This window comes from Protobothrops mucrosquamatus, unplaced genomic scaffold, assembly GCF_001527695.2.
Source record: "Protobothrops mucrosquamatus isolate PMUCROS unplaced genomic scaffold, P.Mucros_1.0 scaffold_177, whole genome shotgun sequence".
Taxonomy (NCBI): Eukaryota; Metazoa; Chordata; class Lepidosauria; order Squamata; family Viperidae; genus Protobothrops; species Protobothrops mucrosquamatus.
In genome coordinates this window covers 3,578,756-3,595,540 of record NW_015386253.1, presented here as the reverse complement: position 1 = coordinate 3,595,540, position 16,785 = coordinate 3,578,756, and the positions used below count along the sequence as shown (strand labels likewise).

At 35.5% G+C, this 16,785-nt stretch overlaps 1 protein-coding gene across 1 annotated transcript; it reads left to right on the top strand.

Moving 5' to 3' along the window:
- Window positions 1-3,224: 3,224 nt before the first annotated feature.
- On the top strand, window positions 3,225-13,510 carry UBA5 (ubiquitin like modifier activating enzyme 5). Its single transcript, XM_029285559.1, has 11 exons — window positions 3,225-3,270; window positions 3,359-3,448; window positions 5,567-5,676; window positions 5,838-5,924; window positions 6,001-6,085; window positions 6,738-6,842; window positions 7,670-7,797; window positions 7,945-8,080; window positions 10,171-10,246; window positions 11,013-11,119; window positions 12,379-13,510. The coding sequence occupies exons 1-11, from the start codon at window positions 3,232-3,234 to the stop codon at window positions 12,460-12,462; spliced, it is 1,047 nt and encodes a 348-aa protein (XP_029141392.1). The 5' UTR covers window positions 3,225-3,231; the 3' UTR covers window positions 12,463-13,510.
- The last annotated feature ends 3,275 nt before the right edge of the window (window positions 13,511-16,785 follow it).

Genomic DNA, 16,785 nt, shown 5'->3' with positions numbered 1-16,785 from the left:
ACCAGTTAGAACAGCTACGGCGCCGCATCCAAGAGCTTGAGGAAGAGCTCGTCCGGGAGAGGGGAGGCAGTCAGGGTACCCGAGCCCGGATCGCGGAGATGAGTCCCGAGGTGACGGACTCCAATCCATACAGGTGAGTGATGGCCGAGGAAAGGTCTGGGTGAAGGTCGACGTGCGAAGGGGAGAGGCCAATGGTGGGTCTGCCTTAGCTTCCCCTACCAGCTGGGCACAAAACCTCTTGTGGATGCAACCCAGTTCGATTTTTCCTTGGAATTTCAGAACTGGATTATTATTATTATTATTATTACTATAGCCACAGAAACACCGTTGTTCTTAATCATAGGACAGATGTTTGCAGGCAGAGAAGTGTTTTCACATTCATTCTTCGATGCAGCAATGCTAGGTGATGGGAATGACATGTCTCCGAGTCTGCTGTCTGACATCATGATGGGCCTTGGAACCAATACTCCCTGAATCATAGAATCATAAGGCTGGAAGGGACCTCGGAGATTTTCTAGTCCAACCCTCTGCTTAAGGCTGGAGCTTTATATCATCCCAGTCAAATTGTTGCCCAGCCTATTTCTGAAAACCTCCAGTGATGGACCACCCACAATACCAGGACACAAGCTATTCCATCGATTAATTGCTCTCACTGTCAGAATTTTTTTCCTGGACTTCTAGGTTGTATCCCTGTTGCTTCCTGTCCTGCCTTCTAGTTCCCTCGAGAGTAAGCTAATTCTCTCTTCTTTGTGACAGCCACACAAGTACTGGAAGACAGTTATGATGATCTTTCTCTTCAGTAGGCTTAGGCATACCTAGCTCCCTCAACCATTAATTATACAATTTAGCCTCCACATCTTGTATCATCTGTGTTGCTCTTCCTTGCACATTTTCCAGGATCTCTACTATTTTATTTTATTTTCTGGTATCATGGTGACCAGAACTGGATGCAATATTCCCAGTGCAATGTAAAGCAGTACTTTCGCTTCTCGTTGCCTTATCACAATTACTTTATTGATGCAGCTTAGGACTGCATTGGTTTTTTTGGCAGCTGTAGCACAATGCTGGTTCATACTTAAGTGGTGGTCTGGATCTCTTTCACAATTACTAGTGTTGAGCCAGGTACCACCTATTCTATACCGATGCATTTGATTTTTCCTGACTAAGGGAAAACCACCAAACTGCATTGTTTGATACGGCCCAATGCTCAACTCTGTCAAGATCCTTCTGGATCTTAGGACTATCTTCCAAAAGTATTGGCTGTTCCCTCCAGCTTGGTGTTGTCTGCAAATTTTATGAGTTCCCTTTCTATCCACTCTTCTAGATAATTTATGAAGAGTACTGAGCCCAAAACTGAACTTTGAAGTATCCCACTGCATACTTCCATTGTAGCTGTAGATGTAATTCCATTGAGGATTATCTGCTGTGGGCGATTGTTCAGCCAATTGCAAATCCATCTAGTGATCGTACTGTCTATCCCATATTGTTCTTATCGAGAAATAGGGTGCAGTATACTTTGTCAGATGTCTTGCTGTCTAAGTATACTATGTCCACAGCATTTTGCTGGTCCACTAGTTTAATTACTTTATAAAAAAGGCAATAAAGTTTGTCTGACATGACTTGTTTTTAATCAACCCATGCTTGCTAAGCAACATAACTTTTTTTATTTGGCATTACATAATGGAGATCACTGCCTCATATAAGCACATACAATGCTGAATGTTCAGAACAAGTGCATTTCATTTGCCAAAGCCCAAAGCAAGAAAGGAATCATGGAAATTATTGTAAATTGCCTGAACCTACTGAGTCATAGTAGAAGTGTGATTCCAACATGGCAATGAGCTTGGGCTTTTAGTCAAGCCACTGCCAGCAGAGATTCATCTGGGGAAAAAATTGCAAAATCTTAAGATGAACAGGACATATGGAACTCCATATTTGATATACTGTATCTGTCACTCCCTGCTATTTTACCCCAGTATGCCCCAGTCAACTATGCTCCCTTTTTCACTGCCAAATCCTGTTAGGTTATTGCTGAATCATGGAAAACATGTTTCTTCAAGTTAAAAATAGCATGAAATGGCAAAGGAAATTAATTGCTAGATATAATTTCCTTGTCAGCAGGTCAACTGTTGAAATTCATGATAGGATAATGGTTGTGTCTAGCTTCAGCATGGTAAATATTAATACAATTCTGTAATCTTTGGTGATCTTTAAAGAATTTCAATTCTGTTACACTAGTTACTTTTTAAACCCATTCAATAACATTTTAATTGGCTAGAATAACTTTTATAAAGGTAATAAAAGCCAGCAAATTAGAATAAATAGCCCAGAGAGCAAAAAAAGTAATTTACAGTATGTGCCAGCTTCTTTGAGTAGGGGATTCTGTAAATGGAATGCCACAACTAAGAAGGACAATAATTTGAAAGCTGTCATATTATCAAAATGTTATTGTGTACAACAGATTAATACAGGTAGTCCTTGATGTATGAGCATAATTGAGCCAACATTTCTGTTGCTAAGTTAAACATTTGTTAAGTGAATTTGTCTTATTTTATGACTTTCTTACCAAAATTGTTAAGCGAATCACTGCAGTTGTTAAGTTAATAACACAGTTGTTAAGTGAATCTAATTTACCCATTGAGTTTGCTTATGAGAAGGTTGCACAAAGTGATCACGTGACCCAGGACAGTGCAACCATCATAAATATGAGTCAGTTGCCAACCGTCTGAATTTTGATTACATGACCATGGGGATGCTGCAACGGTTGTAAGAGTGAAAAATGGTCATAAGATTTTTTTCAGTGCTGTTGAAACTTTGAACGGTCACTAAATGAACAGTTGTAAGTCGAGGACCACCTATATACAAAACAATAAACTATGAAAATGCTGTACCATCAAAACTATAGAAGGCAAAATGTAATTGTACAACAGTTAGAAATCTATTGGCGTGTTGAATATATTTACATATGCCCATATACAATAACTCAGATAATTATAATTTTTCAGAATGTCATGATTTAATTGATACCTCCATACAGATAGTAATTTCAACAGGATAGATCTGCAGATTATGCAGTCACCATTGAAAACAATTTGTTGAATAGAGATTTAAAATTGAAATCATTTATGAACTGGAATTTTGGAAAGCTGCTGTCCCCTGTAATGAATTTTAAAAAATCTTTTCTTAACAAACTTTTCTTTCTGTTTCTCTTTTCTCTACTATAGTCGCTTGATGGCACTGAAAAGAATGGGAATTGTAAAAGATTATGAGGTGGGCTAATGTTTTTTTGTAAATAATTTGTCTCAAAGTTTTAACTTGATGGGGCAAAGTATTTAAAAACTTTGGGCTTTTATTACAGAAAATTCGTTCATTTGCCGTGGCAATAGTGGGTGTTGGTGGAATTGGCAGTGTGACTGCTGAAATGCTGACAAGATGTGGCATTGGTAAGGTAATAGTCATTTCTTCATTATAATTACACTGTATTCTTAGTTCTGCATAAGAATATTGGTAGTCTATGGAGAAATGAATTGCCATTTGTTGAAAGTGTATTCATCATGTGCATTGTAAGGCATGAGTAACAGACATATGAATGATGACCCCCATGATGGATGCTATAATTAATTTCCTTAGCTTGTATTTTACAGAATGTGTGCCTTCTCACATTTACATTTTCAGTAATACTGCCATCCTACTCTTTTTCAAAAGAAATTATTTTTATTATTCAACTTAACACCGTATTATATTGAATATATTTTAAGAAGCTTACATTAAAAACAATGAGCTAGATAGTTTTTGAACAGCATCTCTGGCTTTCTGGAATTAATTTGAACTTGTTTTATCCTATCCTTCCAGTCTCCAGAGACTGGGTCAAGATATCTACCACATCTCTTGCCCATGCTGCTGTGAGATCTTTCAGGGTGTGTAATCATCGTATGATGATCATTTCACCCAGACCAATGACTGACCTTTCCTTGCAGTTTTATGCATATTATAAATAACATGCGGAAGAGGACCAAGCTTGTCAGCATCCTTCATTAGGATAGACGTGCCTTTGACGACAAACAAGAGAAGAACAACAGGAAAATAAGTACTCTTTACCCCAATCCTTGCAGGTGGTCAAGAAGAATACATGACAAAGGATCCTGAATTGTAAAAGAAAACCAGTTTGGTACACTGCTTAAAGCAGAGGTCCCCAACCTTTTGAGCACCAGGGACCACTTCCGTGGAGAGAGGTTTTTCTGCAGACCAGAGGGTGCATGCTTTTGTGTGTTGCTTGCATCCCATAGATGGGGCTTTGTTTGTGCGGACCAGTTGCTGGCATGCTGCGGCCCAGTACTGGTCCATGGACTGGGGGTTCGGGACCCCTGGCTTAAAGAGTTGTTCTAGGAACTAGGAAACTATGAGTTCTAGATCACCCTTAGGCATGAAAACCAGTTGGGTGACTTTCAGCAGTGACTCTCTTTCAGCTCAATCCTTGCAAAATACAAATACTTGCAAATAGAAATAGAAAAACTAATTAAGTATCAATAGGTATCAATAGGCACAATTCCAAGACATATGGAGCTCCATTTGAACACCATTAGCATTGACAAAATCACTCTCAGTCAAAAGACAGTTTTACTTGGAACCACTTACAACCTGCAACGATACCTTTTAACACCATCAAAAACATCAATCTATCCTAGGTCCTTGGGAAGGACTTGATAGGTGGACAAAAATGCAAAATCCAGTCTAAAACTGACTGTGCTACTAAGAAGTTTACCAGGAGCAGAACCATATTCCTCCCGTTTAGTTCTTTATTATCCACCAGAACAATCAATACTCTTTTTGTCCAATCAATACCAGAAGAGAGTAAGCAATAAATGGGACTTACCCATTGTAAGATATATACTCATAGAAATTTATAAAATGAATGGATATTTGAAAGAAATTACAGTCAAGTTCCATTTAAAAATTGCAAACTTAGAATACAAGTGGTTTAGAAAATTTGGTATTTATCAATTTAATATTCATTAATCACCTAGTCTAAAAGCATTCTTCTCGGACATTGATAATTGCTTAAGTATATTGTTTAAAGATTGCTTATCTATTGCAAATATTTGGAAATGTTTGCTGGATATAACACTTTCTTAGATCAAGAAAATTGTTTAATTTTGGAGTAGTTGAGAAAATTGTGGCATAGTTAATTCACTTCTGTGGATATAGAAGAGCTCCTTTCACAAGTGCCTTAACTTCTTATATTAACTAAATTTGCTTAGTCTTTATAATTATGTGCCTTTTGCCATTTCAGCTTGGGTTTCAATTACCTATGGCCTACTGCCTTATTTTAGTTTTTCAGTTGAACAAGGAGCTAGGAAGAAAAGAGACAGATTACCTGCATGGTAATAATTCTTAGACTAGAACAATTCTCCCTAATTCAAATTAGTTATATCTTCTTTAAAAAGGAGCTAATTTGTTATTACATAGCACATAAATTAGTATAAATAATTATTAGTAGAACCAGGATTTGGTCTTATTCATTTCTGAAGAGAAACCATATATGTATTATAATAACTTTTTCTTTTAGCTGCTCTTGTTTGATTATGATAAGGTGGAACTGGCAAATATGAATAGGCTCTTTTTTCAACCCCAACAAGCTGGACTGAGCAAAGTGAAAGCGGCAGAACACACTTTAAGGTATGTGATGGGGAAAGTGGGTTTACAAGTATTAACAAGGAGAGGTGTCTCTCCAACTTTTAAAAATATTGCCAGAAAGATAGAATATTACATTTGATGTGAAAGTCCTTTAAGAAATATTTATGTGAACATCATAAATGGCAGCTTTGTCTTTTTTTAAGGAATATTAATCCTGATGTCTCCTTTGAAGTACATAATTACAACATCACTACTGTGGACAACTTTCAACATTTTATGGATAGGATCAGGTAAAAATAGTTTTTAGAACCTTATTTACAGTATACATAATGGCACTGTTTTGACTTGGTTTTATTATTACTGTAGTAATGGTGGATTGGAAGAAGGAAAACCTGTGGATCTTCTACTAAGCTGTGTGGATAACTTTGAAGCTCGTATGGCAATTAACACTGTAAGTAAGTAATTAAGTATTCAGAACTCTTATTAATGAACCTTGATTGGTGTTTGCTTATTCTTATCCAATAAAAGTTGAGTGTCTGTTTTAGAAAATTGTGATAGCATGAAAAATCCAGAGCATCAAACGTGAATGCATTACAGTCTGGGATTGATTAAGTTTATTGTGTGGACTCCTTAGTCCTGGTTCCTGCCTGATGTTGTGCAGTTGTAAAGTGAAAATGAAAAATACAATGTTCTAATGGGAGAAGGGGACCTATTAAGAAAAAATAAATAAAAACACAATAAGGAAAAATTGAGAAAATCACACATAAATGCTAAGGCATATGATAAGATTAACAAGAGTATGCATATTATGGGGAAAATAGAAATAGCTTTTACCTCCTTTGTAATATCAGCTAGAGTCACTTAGGGAAGTAGTAACATTATTTATGGAGAATGAGGCAGTCTGTTGCTTCTAAGATCAGAGGTTGCCTGCATATAAAAATTGCAAAATATCAATACAGGAAAAGAGCTTTGAAGTTCTGTTTGTAATACCATAGAAACAGAATGCTGGGCTAAATATATCTTTGGTCTGATATCTAATTTGGTCTCTTCCTAGGCTCTTATTCCTATTTTTAGCAAATTAAATGTTATATCTTTTCCTAAAGGCTTGTAATGAGATTGGACAAATATGGATGGAATCTGGAGTAAGCGAAAATGCCGTTTCTGGTCATATCCAGCTGATCATACCTGGTGAATCAGCTTGTTTCGCAGTATGTAATTATCCAACTTCTTGTTCTTTTCTGCTATTAGAGAAATCCAATTCTTTCATTCATCCAGTTGATTACAATGTGTGTGTTAGAGCTGTGCAAAGGTTTCCAACCAGCTTCATGGTGGATTTGAGATCTCCAGGAATGTCCTCGCCTGCCATTTGCATCCACATACTGGTTCGCAATACCTTCCAGCTTGAAAAAAGGCATTTTTATTGGGAGTTGAATTGTAATATTAAATAGCTAATAACCTATTGCCACACTGACCATTTTTTCTGTCCCTTTGACAAGCAGTCTGAATCCATCTCATGCAGTATTTTTTGTTTTTGTCTTCAGATTTTACCAACTGCTTTTTTCAGATAACTTCTACAATATTTCCTAACCTGCAATAATTATACTTGGATTTGAGTATCGCCCAGGGCTAATCCATTACTGCTTAATCAATGCTTCAAATATCTTGTTTCCATAACATCATAAAATATATAAGACGTTCTGATTGGAATGGTTTATGGTGACCTGATGACAAAAATCACTTGATTGGAAGATTAATGATGACCTGATTTAAAAAAATCTATCCCAATGCTAGCATAGCTGTTGCAACACTTCATAAACAACATGAGCCTAATAGCAATGGATAAGTACCTGAAGATGTGCTAGGTTGCAACAGTCTGTTTTACTTTAGCTGTGTGACAATCTGTTTTAAGTAATTCCAAACCACCTTGGGCTTCAGAATTTGTCAAGATTTGGAGTTTAGCCCCAGATTAATGATTTAAATATCTTACTTCCATACTGTATACACATGATTATAAGCATCTTTTTCTTTTTGCTAGTGTGCACCTCCACTTGTTGTGGCTGCAAACATAGATGAGAAAACTCTGAAACGAGAGGGAGTTTGTGCAGCCAGTCTTCCCACCACTATGGGAGTAGTTGCTGGTCTTCTTGTGCAAAATGTCTTGAAGTAAGTGGCTAAATCTTTAAGTTGCCTTAATTTTAAAACCCTGATGAGAACATTCATGAGTTTTTCATGAATGGATCTTCTACAATAAAATCTTTTGACCAAGGTTCTTTGTTTTGATCTTTTAAATTCTCCTTACATTTTCTCCAGATATTTATTAAACTTTGGAATTGTGAGCTTTTATCTCGGCTACAATGCACTGCAGGATTTCTTTCCCACCATGACAATGAAACCAAATCCACACTGTAGTGACCGAAACTGCAGAATGCAGCAAGAACAGTATAAGGTAAAATACAAATTCCAAAAACAAATCCCTTACTTCTCCAGTGAGTTGTATTATTCATTTAGCACTTGTTAAATGAAAAAATGAATTCTTGTAGAGTGTTTTCTCCCACATAAGTTAATTTCAGGTAGTCCTTATTATCCAATGGATACTGATTTTGTACATCCATTGTTAATAAATTCGGATCAGATCTTGTTATCCTCCACAAAATGTTTCATATTTCTTTAGTTGGAGTTTGTGATTCTGTTTGAAGATATGTGAATTTTAATAATAATAACAACAACAACAACAACAACAACAATAATAACAATAACAATAACAATAACAATAATAATAATAATAATAATAATAATAATAATAATAATAATAATAATAATAATAATAATAATAATAAAGTTGGAAGGGACCTTGGAGGTGATCTAGTCCAACCCCCTACTCAGGTAGGAAACCCTATACCATTTCAGACAAATGTACTTGGGTATCCTTCAAGCTGACAACATCAAGCACACTGAAGTCAAGAAAAAGATTAGAGATGAATACATCAAGAGAATGAAGTAGATCTTAAAGTCCAAACTCAGTGGAGGAAATACCATGAAGGCAATCAACACCTGGGCAATTCCAGTCATTAGATACACAGCTGGAATAGTGGACTGGACTCAAGCAGAACTAAAAACAATGGATAGGAAGAGCAGGAAAATAATGACAATGAATCGTGCCCTTCATCCACGCAGTGACATTGACGGACTCTATCTACCAAGGCAAATAGGTGGACATGGAATGCTGCAAGTACATCAGATGGTTGAAGAAGAAGAAATGCCTTTGGAAGAATATCTGAAGGACAGTGATGAAGATGCACTGAAATTAGTATATCAGGAAGACTGGAGAGACCAAACTGGCCTACAAGAAAGACCAAATGAAGAACAGAATAGAGGCATGGGAAGACAAAGCACTACATGGCCAGTACATTAAAAAAAATAGCTGGGAAAGCAGATAATAACAAGACCTGGCAATGGCTAAGAGCAGGAAAGTTGAAAAAAGAGACCAAGGGACTAATTCTGGCTGCACAAGACCAAGCCTTAAGGACAAATGCATACAAAGACAGCAACAGACAGTAAGTGCCGCCTATGCAAAGAAGCTGAAGAAACAGTGGACCACATGGAAAGCTGTTGCAAGATCGCACAGACTGACTGTGGCAATGGCATGACAAAGTAGCAACAATGGTGCATTGGAAGATCTGCAAGAAATATCATTTGCCTGTAAGCAAGAACTGGTGGGATCATAAAATGGAGAAAGTCATAGAAAATGATAAAATTAAACGGCTCTGGGACTTCAGAATTCAAACAAACAAGTACCTGCAACATAACACCGCGGACTTAACAACTGTCGATAAGAAAGACAAAAATGTCTGGATAGTGGACGTGGCAGTGCCTGGAGACAGCAGAATAGACGAGAAAGAACTGGAGAAGATAACAAAATACAAAGACCTACAAATAGAAATAGAACGACTGTGGCAAAGGTAAGCAAGGGTAGTACCAATAGTAATAGGCACCTTGGGTACAATCCCAAAACAACTGGAGCACCACTTGAACACCATTGGCATTGACAAATTTGCCATTAGTCAATTGCAAAAGGCAGCTTTACTAGGAACTGCTTCCATCCTGCGACGATATCTGTAATACCATCAAACATCCAAATCTGCCTATCCCAGGTCCTTGGTAAGGACTCGATAGCTAGACAAAAATGCCAAATCCACTCTGAACATCTGGCTGACTGTGCGATGATCAATAATAATAATAAAGTTGGAAGGGACCTTGGAGGTCATCTAGTCCAACTCCCTGCTCAGGCAGGAAACCCTATACCATTTCAGACAAATGGCTGTCCAGTCTCTTCACCGCTTCTGGAGGCAGATTGTCCATGTGCAAAATGGTAAATGCATAAATATATTTTTTATATTTTGTTATTCTTAATTTTGTTGCCCACAGTTGTTAAATTAAACAGCATCCCCAAAGATAATAAGAACTACCCTTATTTAATTTTGTTTTTGTGTCATTAAAAAGCTTTTATTGTTAGTTTTGGTGTCTTTATATTTCCAGAAAAAGGAAGCAGTGAATCCAAAAGAAGAGTTAATAGACCAGGAAGAAGAAATAGTTCATGAAGACAATGACTGGGGTAAGCAGTATTTAAAAAAAAAAAAAAAAGACTCATGAAGATAATGCATGTTCCTATATCCGTTTGTGATGGTATCATTTTTTTCTTTGTCCCTGAGGATCCTCAGGCAATTCCCAAAAGGAAATCAACAAAGCTATTATTACAATTTGAGGATCTTACATCTTCCTACAGTACTGGGAACAATGGAGAATTTTTAGGGAAGAAAACTGTTCCTCCTGGACAGAATCAAACTGCTTTATCAATATTTTCAGAGGAAATTGCTGAATACCATTTATTTGAAAACAAGCCAAATTGTATAACAGATAATATGGAAGATTAAGAGAAGTTAGTTAGAAGTTAGAAGATTGCAGAGACCAACTGTAACTGTACCTTGAACTGCCCACCATAAGGCAGGCTGATTATTTCATGAAACTTTGTAAGAGAGCAAATTATAGTCTGCCAGCCTTTCTTTCTGAGCCATTAAAGGATACAAGTTTACTTTTTTCTACAAGAGAGAATGCAGAAAATAACTTGACATACTGTTAACAAGAAGAAAATTTAATGGCCATACTGTTCATAATGTGGACATTTTGGTGTTATTTAGTGCATCATACATAGCAGTACACTCAGTAAAACTTTCTAAATATTACTTATTTCTACTTAGGTTCTCTGGATAGGAAAGAGCACAAATAGTCAAGAAACCCATTATTTTTAAAGACTTTCTATGATCATGATTCTGTTAAATTACCCAATTTTTGTCTTTATGTTTTTTTGGTGGAATGTTCAGGTATAGAGTTAGTTTCGGAGATTTCAGAAGAAGAATTGAAAGATGATTCTAGTTCGGTTCCTGATCTTCCAGAAGGAATAATGTTGGCTTACACAATACCAAAAAAGGTAATAAAAATGGTTGGCATTCAAGTTCTTGAAATGTGGTTTTAGGATCTAATCCATCATATCTTATTTAGAATGGGTTTAACTGGCTTTTGCTAAACTGATTTAAAGTGTTTTTCTAACCGCGCTTTATTTCTCCAAGATGTATTATTTAAGTTGTCCATTACTGTGAAAACAGTTGCAGAAGTACAATCATTGGCTTGTACTAGCACATCTGCCAGATTTGGTTATCTCTACCCTGTGGAACAAATGTTTTGTTTCAGTGTGTAGTCCTTAATGGAACTGCATCTACATGAAAGAAAGCATGCAGTGAGGTACCCCAAGGCTCTGTCTTAGGCCCCATATTTTTCAATATCTTCCTAAAAGATTTAGATGAGGGGGACAGAAGGGGAACTCACCAATTGCAGACACCAAGCTGGTGGAAAAAATCAACACTCCAGAAGATGGGCTCAAAATACAGAAGAATCTTGACACTGGGCACTAAATTACAAAATGAAATTTAATGGTAAGAAAAGTATGGTTTTACACTTAGGCAAGAAAAACCAAATACACAAATATAGAATATGTGGTACTGTTCTCAGTAATAGTAACTGTAACAGGATTATGGAGACTTAGTGGGCAATCACTTAAATATGAGCCAACAGTTTGCTGTAGCCTTCAAAATAGCTAATGCAGTTATAGGCTGCATTAATAAAGGCATAGAATCAAGATCATGTGAAGTGTTATTACCATTTTATAATGCCTTGGTAAGATCACACTTGGAATACTGCATCCAGTTTTGGTCGTCACAATACGAAAAAAAATGTTGAAGTTCTAGAAAAGAGTTCAATTGAGCAATAAAAATGATTAGGGGACTGGAAGCTAAAACATGAAGAATGGTTGCAGGATTTGTATGAAAAGAGGGATGACTTGATAGCGTTAAAATATCTAAGGGTTTTGCCACAAAGAAGAGGTAAACTTATTTTCCAAAGCACCTAAAGGCAGAACAAAAAGCAATGGATGGAAACTAATCAAGTAGAGAACCAACCTAGAACTAAGGAGAAATTTTCTGACAGTTAGAAGAATTAGTCAGTGGAACAACTTGCCTTCAGAAGTTGCGAGTGCTCCATCACTCGGTGTCTTTAAGAAGAGATAGCCATTTTCCTGAAATGGTATAGTGTCTCCTCCTTGAGCAGGGGATTAGACTAGAAGACCGTCAAAATCTCTTATTCTTTGGGTGAATTGGATGTGAAGGAGTTATTTTTCTTTTCTATTATTAACAGGAAGAGAATGTTCCCGCTGGAGAAATGGTTGAAGAATCTGAAGAAAGTCTTGAAGAACTTATTGCTAAAATGAAGAATATATAATGTAAAGAATGTGTCAAAGACCTATTAAATTTCAGTGCTTTTTAGCTATTTAATGGTTTCTGGCTAAATTTGGCCTTTTGTATATTTATCAACCTATTTTGGTGATAGTATCATTAAATTCCCATAACTTGATACATTATTAGAAGCTATGAGGGTCCAATTTCCAGCAAGCATTAAAGCAACACAATAAATTTAATACTAAGAATGATAGTGGTATTTCTAATCAAATCAACCACAAAGGTATTTTCTAAATGGTAAAAGTTTACTTGTTAGGTGTAGTATAAGTAAAGTAAATATAAAGTAATTTGGCAAAAATTCTAAGGTCCTTTATAATGTTTAGAAAAAGATTTCACTATGCGTAGCTACGGTATATTTAATTTTTGAAATACTGTTCTAATTCACTCATAATGCTAAATCATGAATTAAGTGTAGAGTTCCTTCTCTGGATGTTTTGAGTTTGAATCTTACATATCTTGTACAATAAACATAACAGTTGAAAGCCAAAATGAGCAAAGTTGTGCAAGACTAGTTTTGTATTGCATACACATATTTTTATAAGTCTAAGCAAAATTTAAGCAGGAAGATTGCTCTTTTGCTATTTTACAATCAGCAAGAGCAATAAATCATGATCCAAGGTTAATTTTTCTGATTTGCTGTTATACAAATTCATACAGGATATATAATTTAAAGGGAATTCAATTGTATTAGTACAAAGTCAATAATCTATAGTCTGAAAGTCATTCATTAGGATTATATCTTCACTTTAAAACATAATTTTAGATTTTACATAATTTTAAAGAAAACAATAGTGTTTCTTTCATGTTATAGAAGAAGGGAAGGGGAATCTGTGTTTCACACTTTTCATGGGCTGGTAATGGCATAGTATCCTTAAAAACCATGGTTTAGCATTGTATGTTTATTTAAACTCACTTGTCTGTTACTCCATTTATATTTGTTGTCTTTTCCATTATTTTTTGGCTCATAACTAATTTCTGTATATTTGATAGAATTTTATATTTTGCATCCTAAATTAAAAGGTACATCTGCATAACTGGTCATGTTATTTAACAGTTGAAACAATGAATCTAAAGTAAAAATATTAGCAGTGTAGTTAAGCAAAAACATAATTAGGAAGAGATGGGACTTTTGCACAAACACACTGGCCATATAGTAAAAAAAAACTTCTTAAAAATCGTTATCTATGATTTAACTTAATGGGAAAATATTTCACAAACACTCAAAATTCTTGTCCGAACCAAGTCAAGAATGAAAAATAAACCCAAAGATAGACTTTACAAGCCAGAGAAAATGGATGGGAGCCTTTGGCGGAACAAAAACCTTAATTTAGTTTCAATAGTACTATTTACCTGTAGATTATCCTAGATATGTAACAAGTGTTGATACTGAAAACTTTAATACATTGGGGGTATGTTGAATAATGCATACAGATGAAAATAAGGTTAAAAGATTCAGGACAAAAAGTGTGAATTGAGTATTAGGTGGCAGCAGAGGATGCATATACAATTAGTCCTCAACTTATGATCATTCAGTTACAATTGCTGAACAAATTATTATGTCTAGTCCTTGGAGTTTCAGTTGTGCCAGATCAGGTGATCGTGATTTGGATGCTTGGCAACTGGCTCCCACTTAAATGACCTGTTACAGTAACCTGTAATCATGTGACTGCCATTTCCTTTTTTTTTCAAGAATTTTATTAAGATTATCATGATAGAAAATACAAATAAAAATAAAAACAAGGAAAATGGGAAAGAGAAAGAAAGGCAAAGGAGAGGTGTAAAGAATGAAAGGGCAAAAAGCATTCACTTTGAAGTTTTTTCAACATAATAAAATATAAAATAGAATTAGAGCCTCCAAATTTTTACTTTTATCAACTTAACAAGTACTAGCCACTAATATAACAACAAACTAGAGCGATTTTCAATTAGAAACAAAGATGGATAATTGTGTTAGCATTATCACTTTTTTCCATCTGTTTTTCTGTGGAGATTGACATATCTTTCTGGGCATGCAGATTTCTCACTACGACTAACATATACAATAACTAAGTTCCAAATCTGTTTTCCAACTCCTTAACTAGTAATCCTAAAAAGATAAAGTTTCAATTTTATGTTTGTTTTAAAAAATCTTCTACATGAATCTAGGCCCAATATTTTTTGCTTTATCAAGTCTATCAATGATTTAAAAAATACCTTTAGAATTATATTTCCAATATACATTTGAAACAACTTTAAACATCTTTGACAGTTTATCAGGTGTTAAATACCAATGATGCATTGTTTTATTAAAAAAATATTTCAAATTGTAATTCACTGTAAACTTTCAATTGTTCGTCCGCACATTTCCCCATTGCTGAAGCATTATACCCAAAATTCCTTGCCTGCTGAATCATGCATTCTTTCACATATTTTCAAAATTCAATTTCAACATTTAATAGATCTTAGCACCAACATGTTTATCATTAGCACATAATAAAATTTCAAATTCCTATTTTGCAAATTCAAACCCATATATTTTCCTGTCTAAATTAAGTATTTCCTTAAACTGTAAGTATGGGAGCCAATGCAAAAGACGTCCTTCAGATTCCAATTCTTTTGACTTGAATGAAAGACTTGGGTAATAGTCCACTGATCGCTCTCACCATCATTTCTTTTCTTGAAAAGGTTTTCTAAATGCCACCTAGAGGTTCTTTGAAAGAAAGCTTTGTTTTATATTTATTCCAAACTCTTAGAATGATTGTTGCCATCAGCATTTATTGTACCATGGTTAGGCATGCCATGGTTAGGCATGCTCATTCATCGTCTTCCAATTCTTATTTTTAAGATCACCCAGTTTTTCATCTAAAGCAAACAACAAGCATCAAAGTACAGTTTTAAATCTGGTAAACCCAAACCACCTCTTTCTTTAGCATCTTGCAACAATTTATAATTCTTTTTTTTTTCTTTTGCCACATAAAAACTTAAGAAATATCCTTTTGCCATTGTTTAAATAGAGCATTGGTAATCAGTATCAGCAGTTTTTGAAATAAAAACACATTTGTGGTAAAATATTCGTTTTAATTTCAGGTATTTGTATGTATATCCATTTCCTGTTTCTTGTAGATATTGGAATAAAAATTATGAAACATTTCAACAGATTCATTGTCTCTTAATACAGTGTCATCTTCTTGAATTTTGTTTATAATTTTCTTAATTTAATAAACCAGGTATTTTCTGGTTTATTTGCATACTCAAAATGTTTTTATTTGGTATAATTCAGTTTTGTCTCTGTTCCTGAATGGGGGGATAATTGCTGATGTAACAACTTACGGTAATTTGATGTAGAATTTTAGAGTCTATTAACATCTTCTGCAGTTCCATTTCTGTAATTTTAATTTCATCCTATATCCTTTGTATTTTTTGAAATTTCTTCTTCTCCAAACAGTTGAATTGAGTAAAGGAACCCCTCATAAGTTTCACTTGCATCCCAAACTATCATTAAGTCTGTTTCTTTATCCAGTTATCAATATATTCATTTATTTTTTTAACTCCTTAATAATCATATTCTGTAAAATACTTTCATTTAATCTTCAACTATAATTCAAAGTCTCATGGGATTGCCATTTCGGGCTTTCTGTGCTGGCTAACCCAGAAAATCAATGGGAAGCTACAGGGAAGGTCTCAAGTTGCTGGGGTAAGTTTCCCTCACCTATGAATTATCCCTTAGCCTCTCTATATCTGCAGTGCATTGGTCATTTGTGCACTTCTGCATACCCTTTCTCAGCCTCACGATGCCACCTCTACAACTGATGCACCTCTTACTCTTTGTCTGATCCTTGTTACATTTCCCTAGAACTTTACCAGGCCTCCCTTTCATCCTTCACTGCACTTTACTTCCACATATCACTGCATACCATTATGCTTTGCTTAATGCTCCTCTCACGGGACCTTGGGACCTTGGAGGTCATCAAGTCCAACCCCCTGCTCAGGCAGGTAACCCTATACCAGGGGTAGGCAACCTCGGCTCTTTTATGACTCATGGACTTCAACTCCCAGAATTGAAGTCCATGAGTCATAAAAAAGCCGAAGTTGCCTACCACTGCCCTATACTATTTCGGACAAATGCCTGTCCAGTCTCTTCTTAAAAACTTGCAGTGTCGGAGCATTCACCGCTTCTGGAGGCAGGTTGTTCCACTGGTTAATTGTTCTAACTGTCAGGAAGTTTCTCCTTAGTTCTAGGTTGCTTCTCTCCTTGATTAGTTTCCATCCGTTGTTTATTGTCCTGCCTTCAGGAGCTTTGGAAAATAGCTTGGCTCCCTCTTCTTTG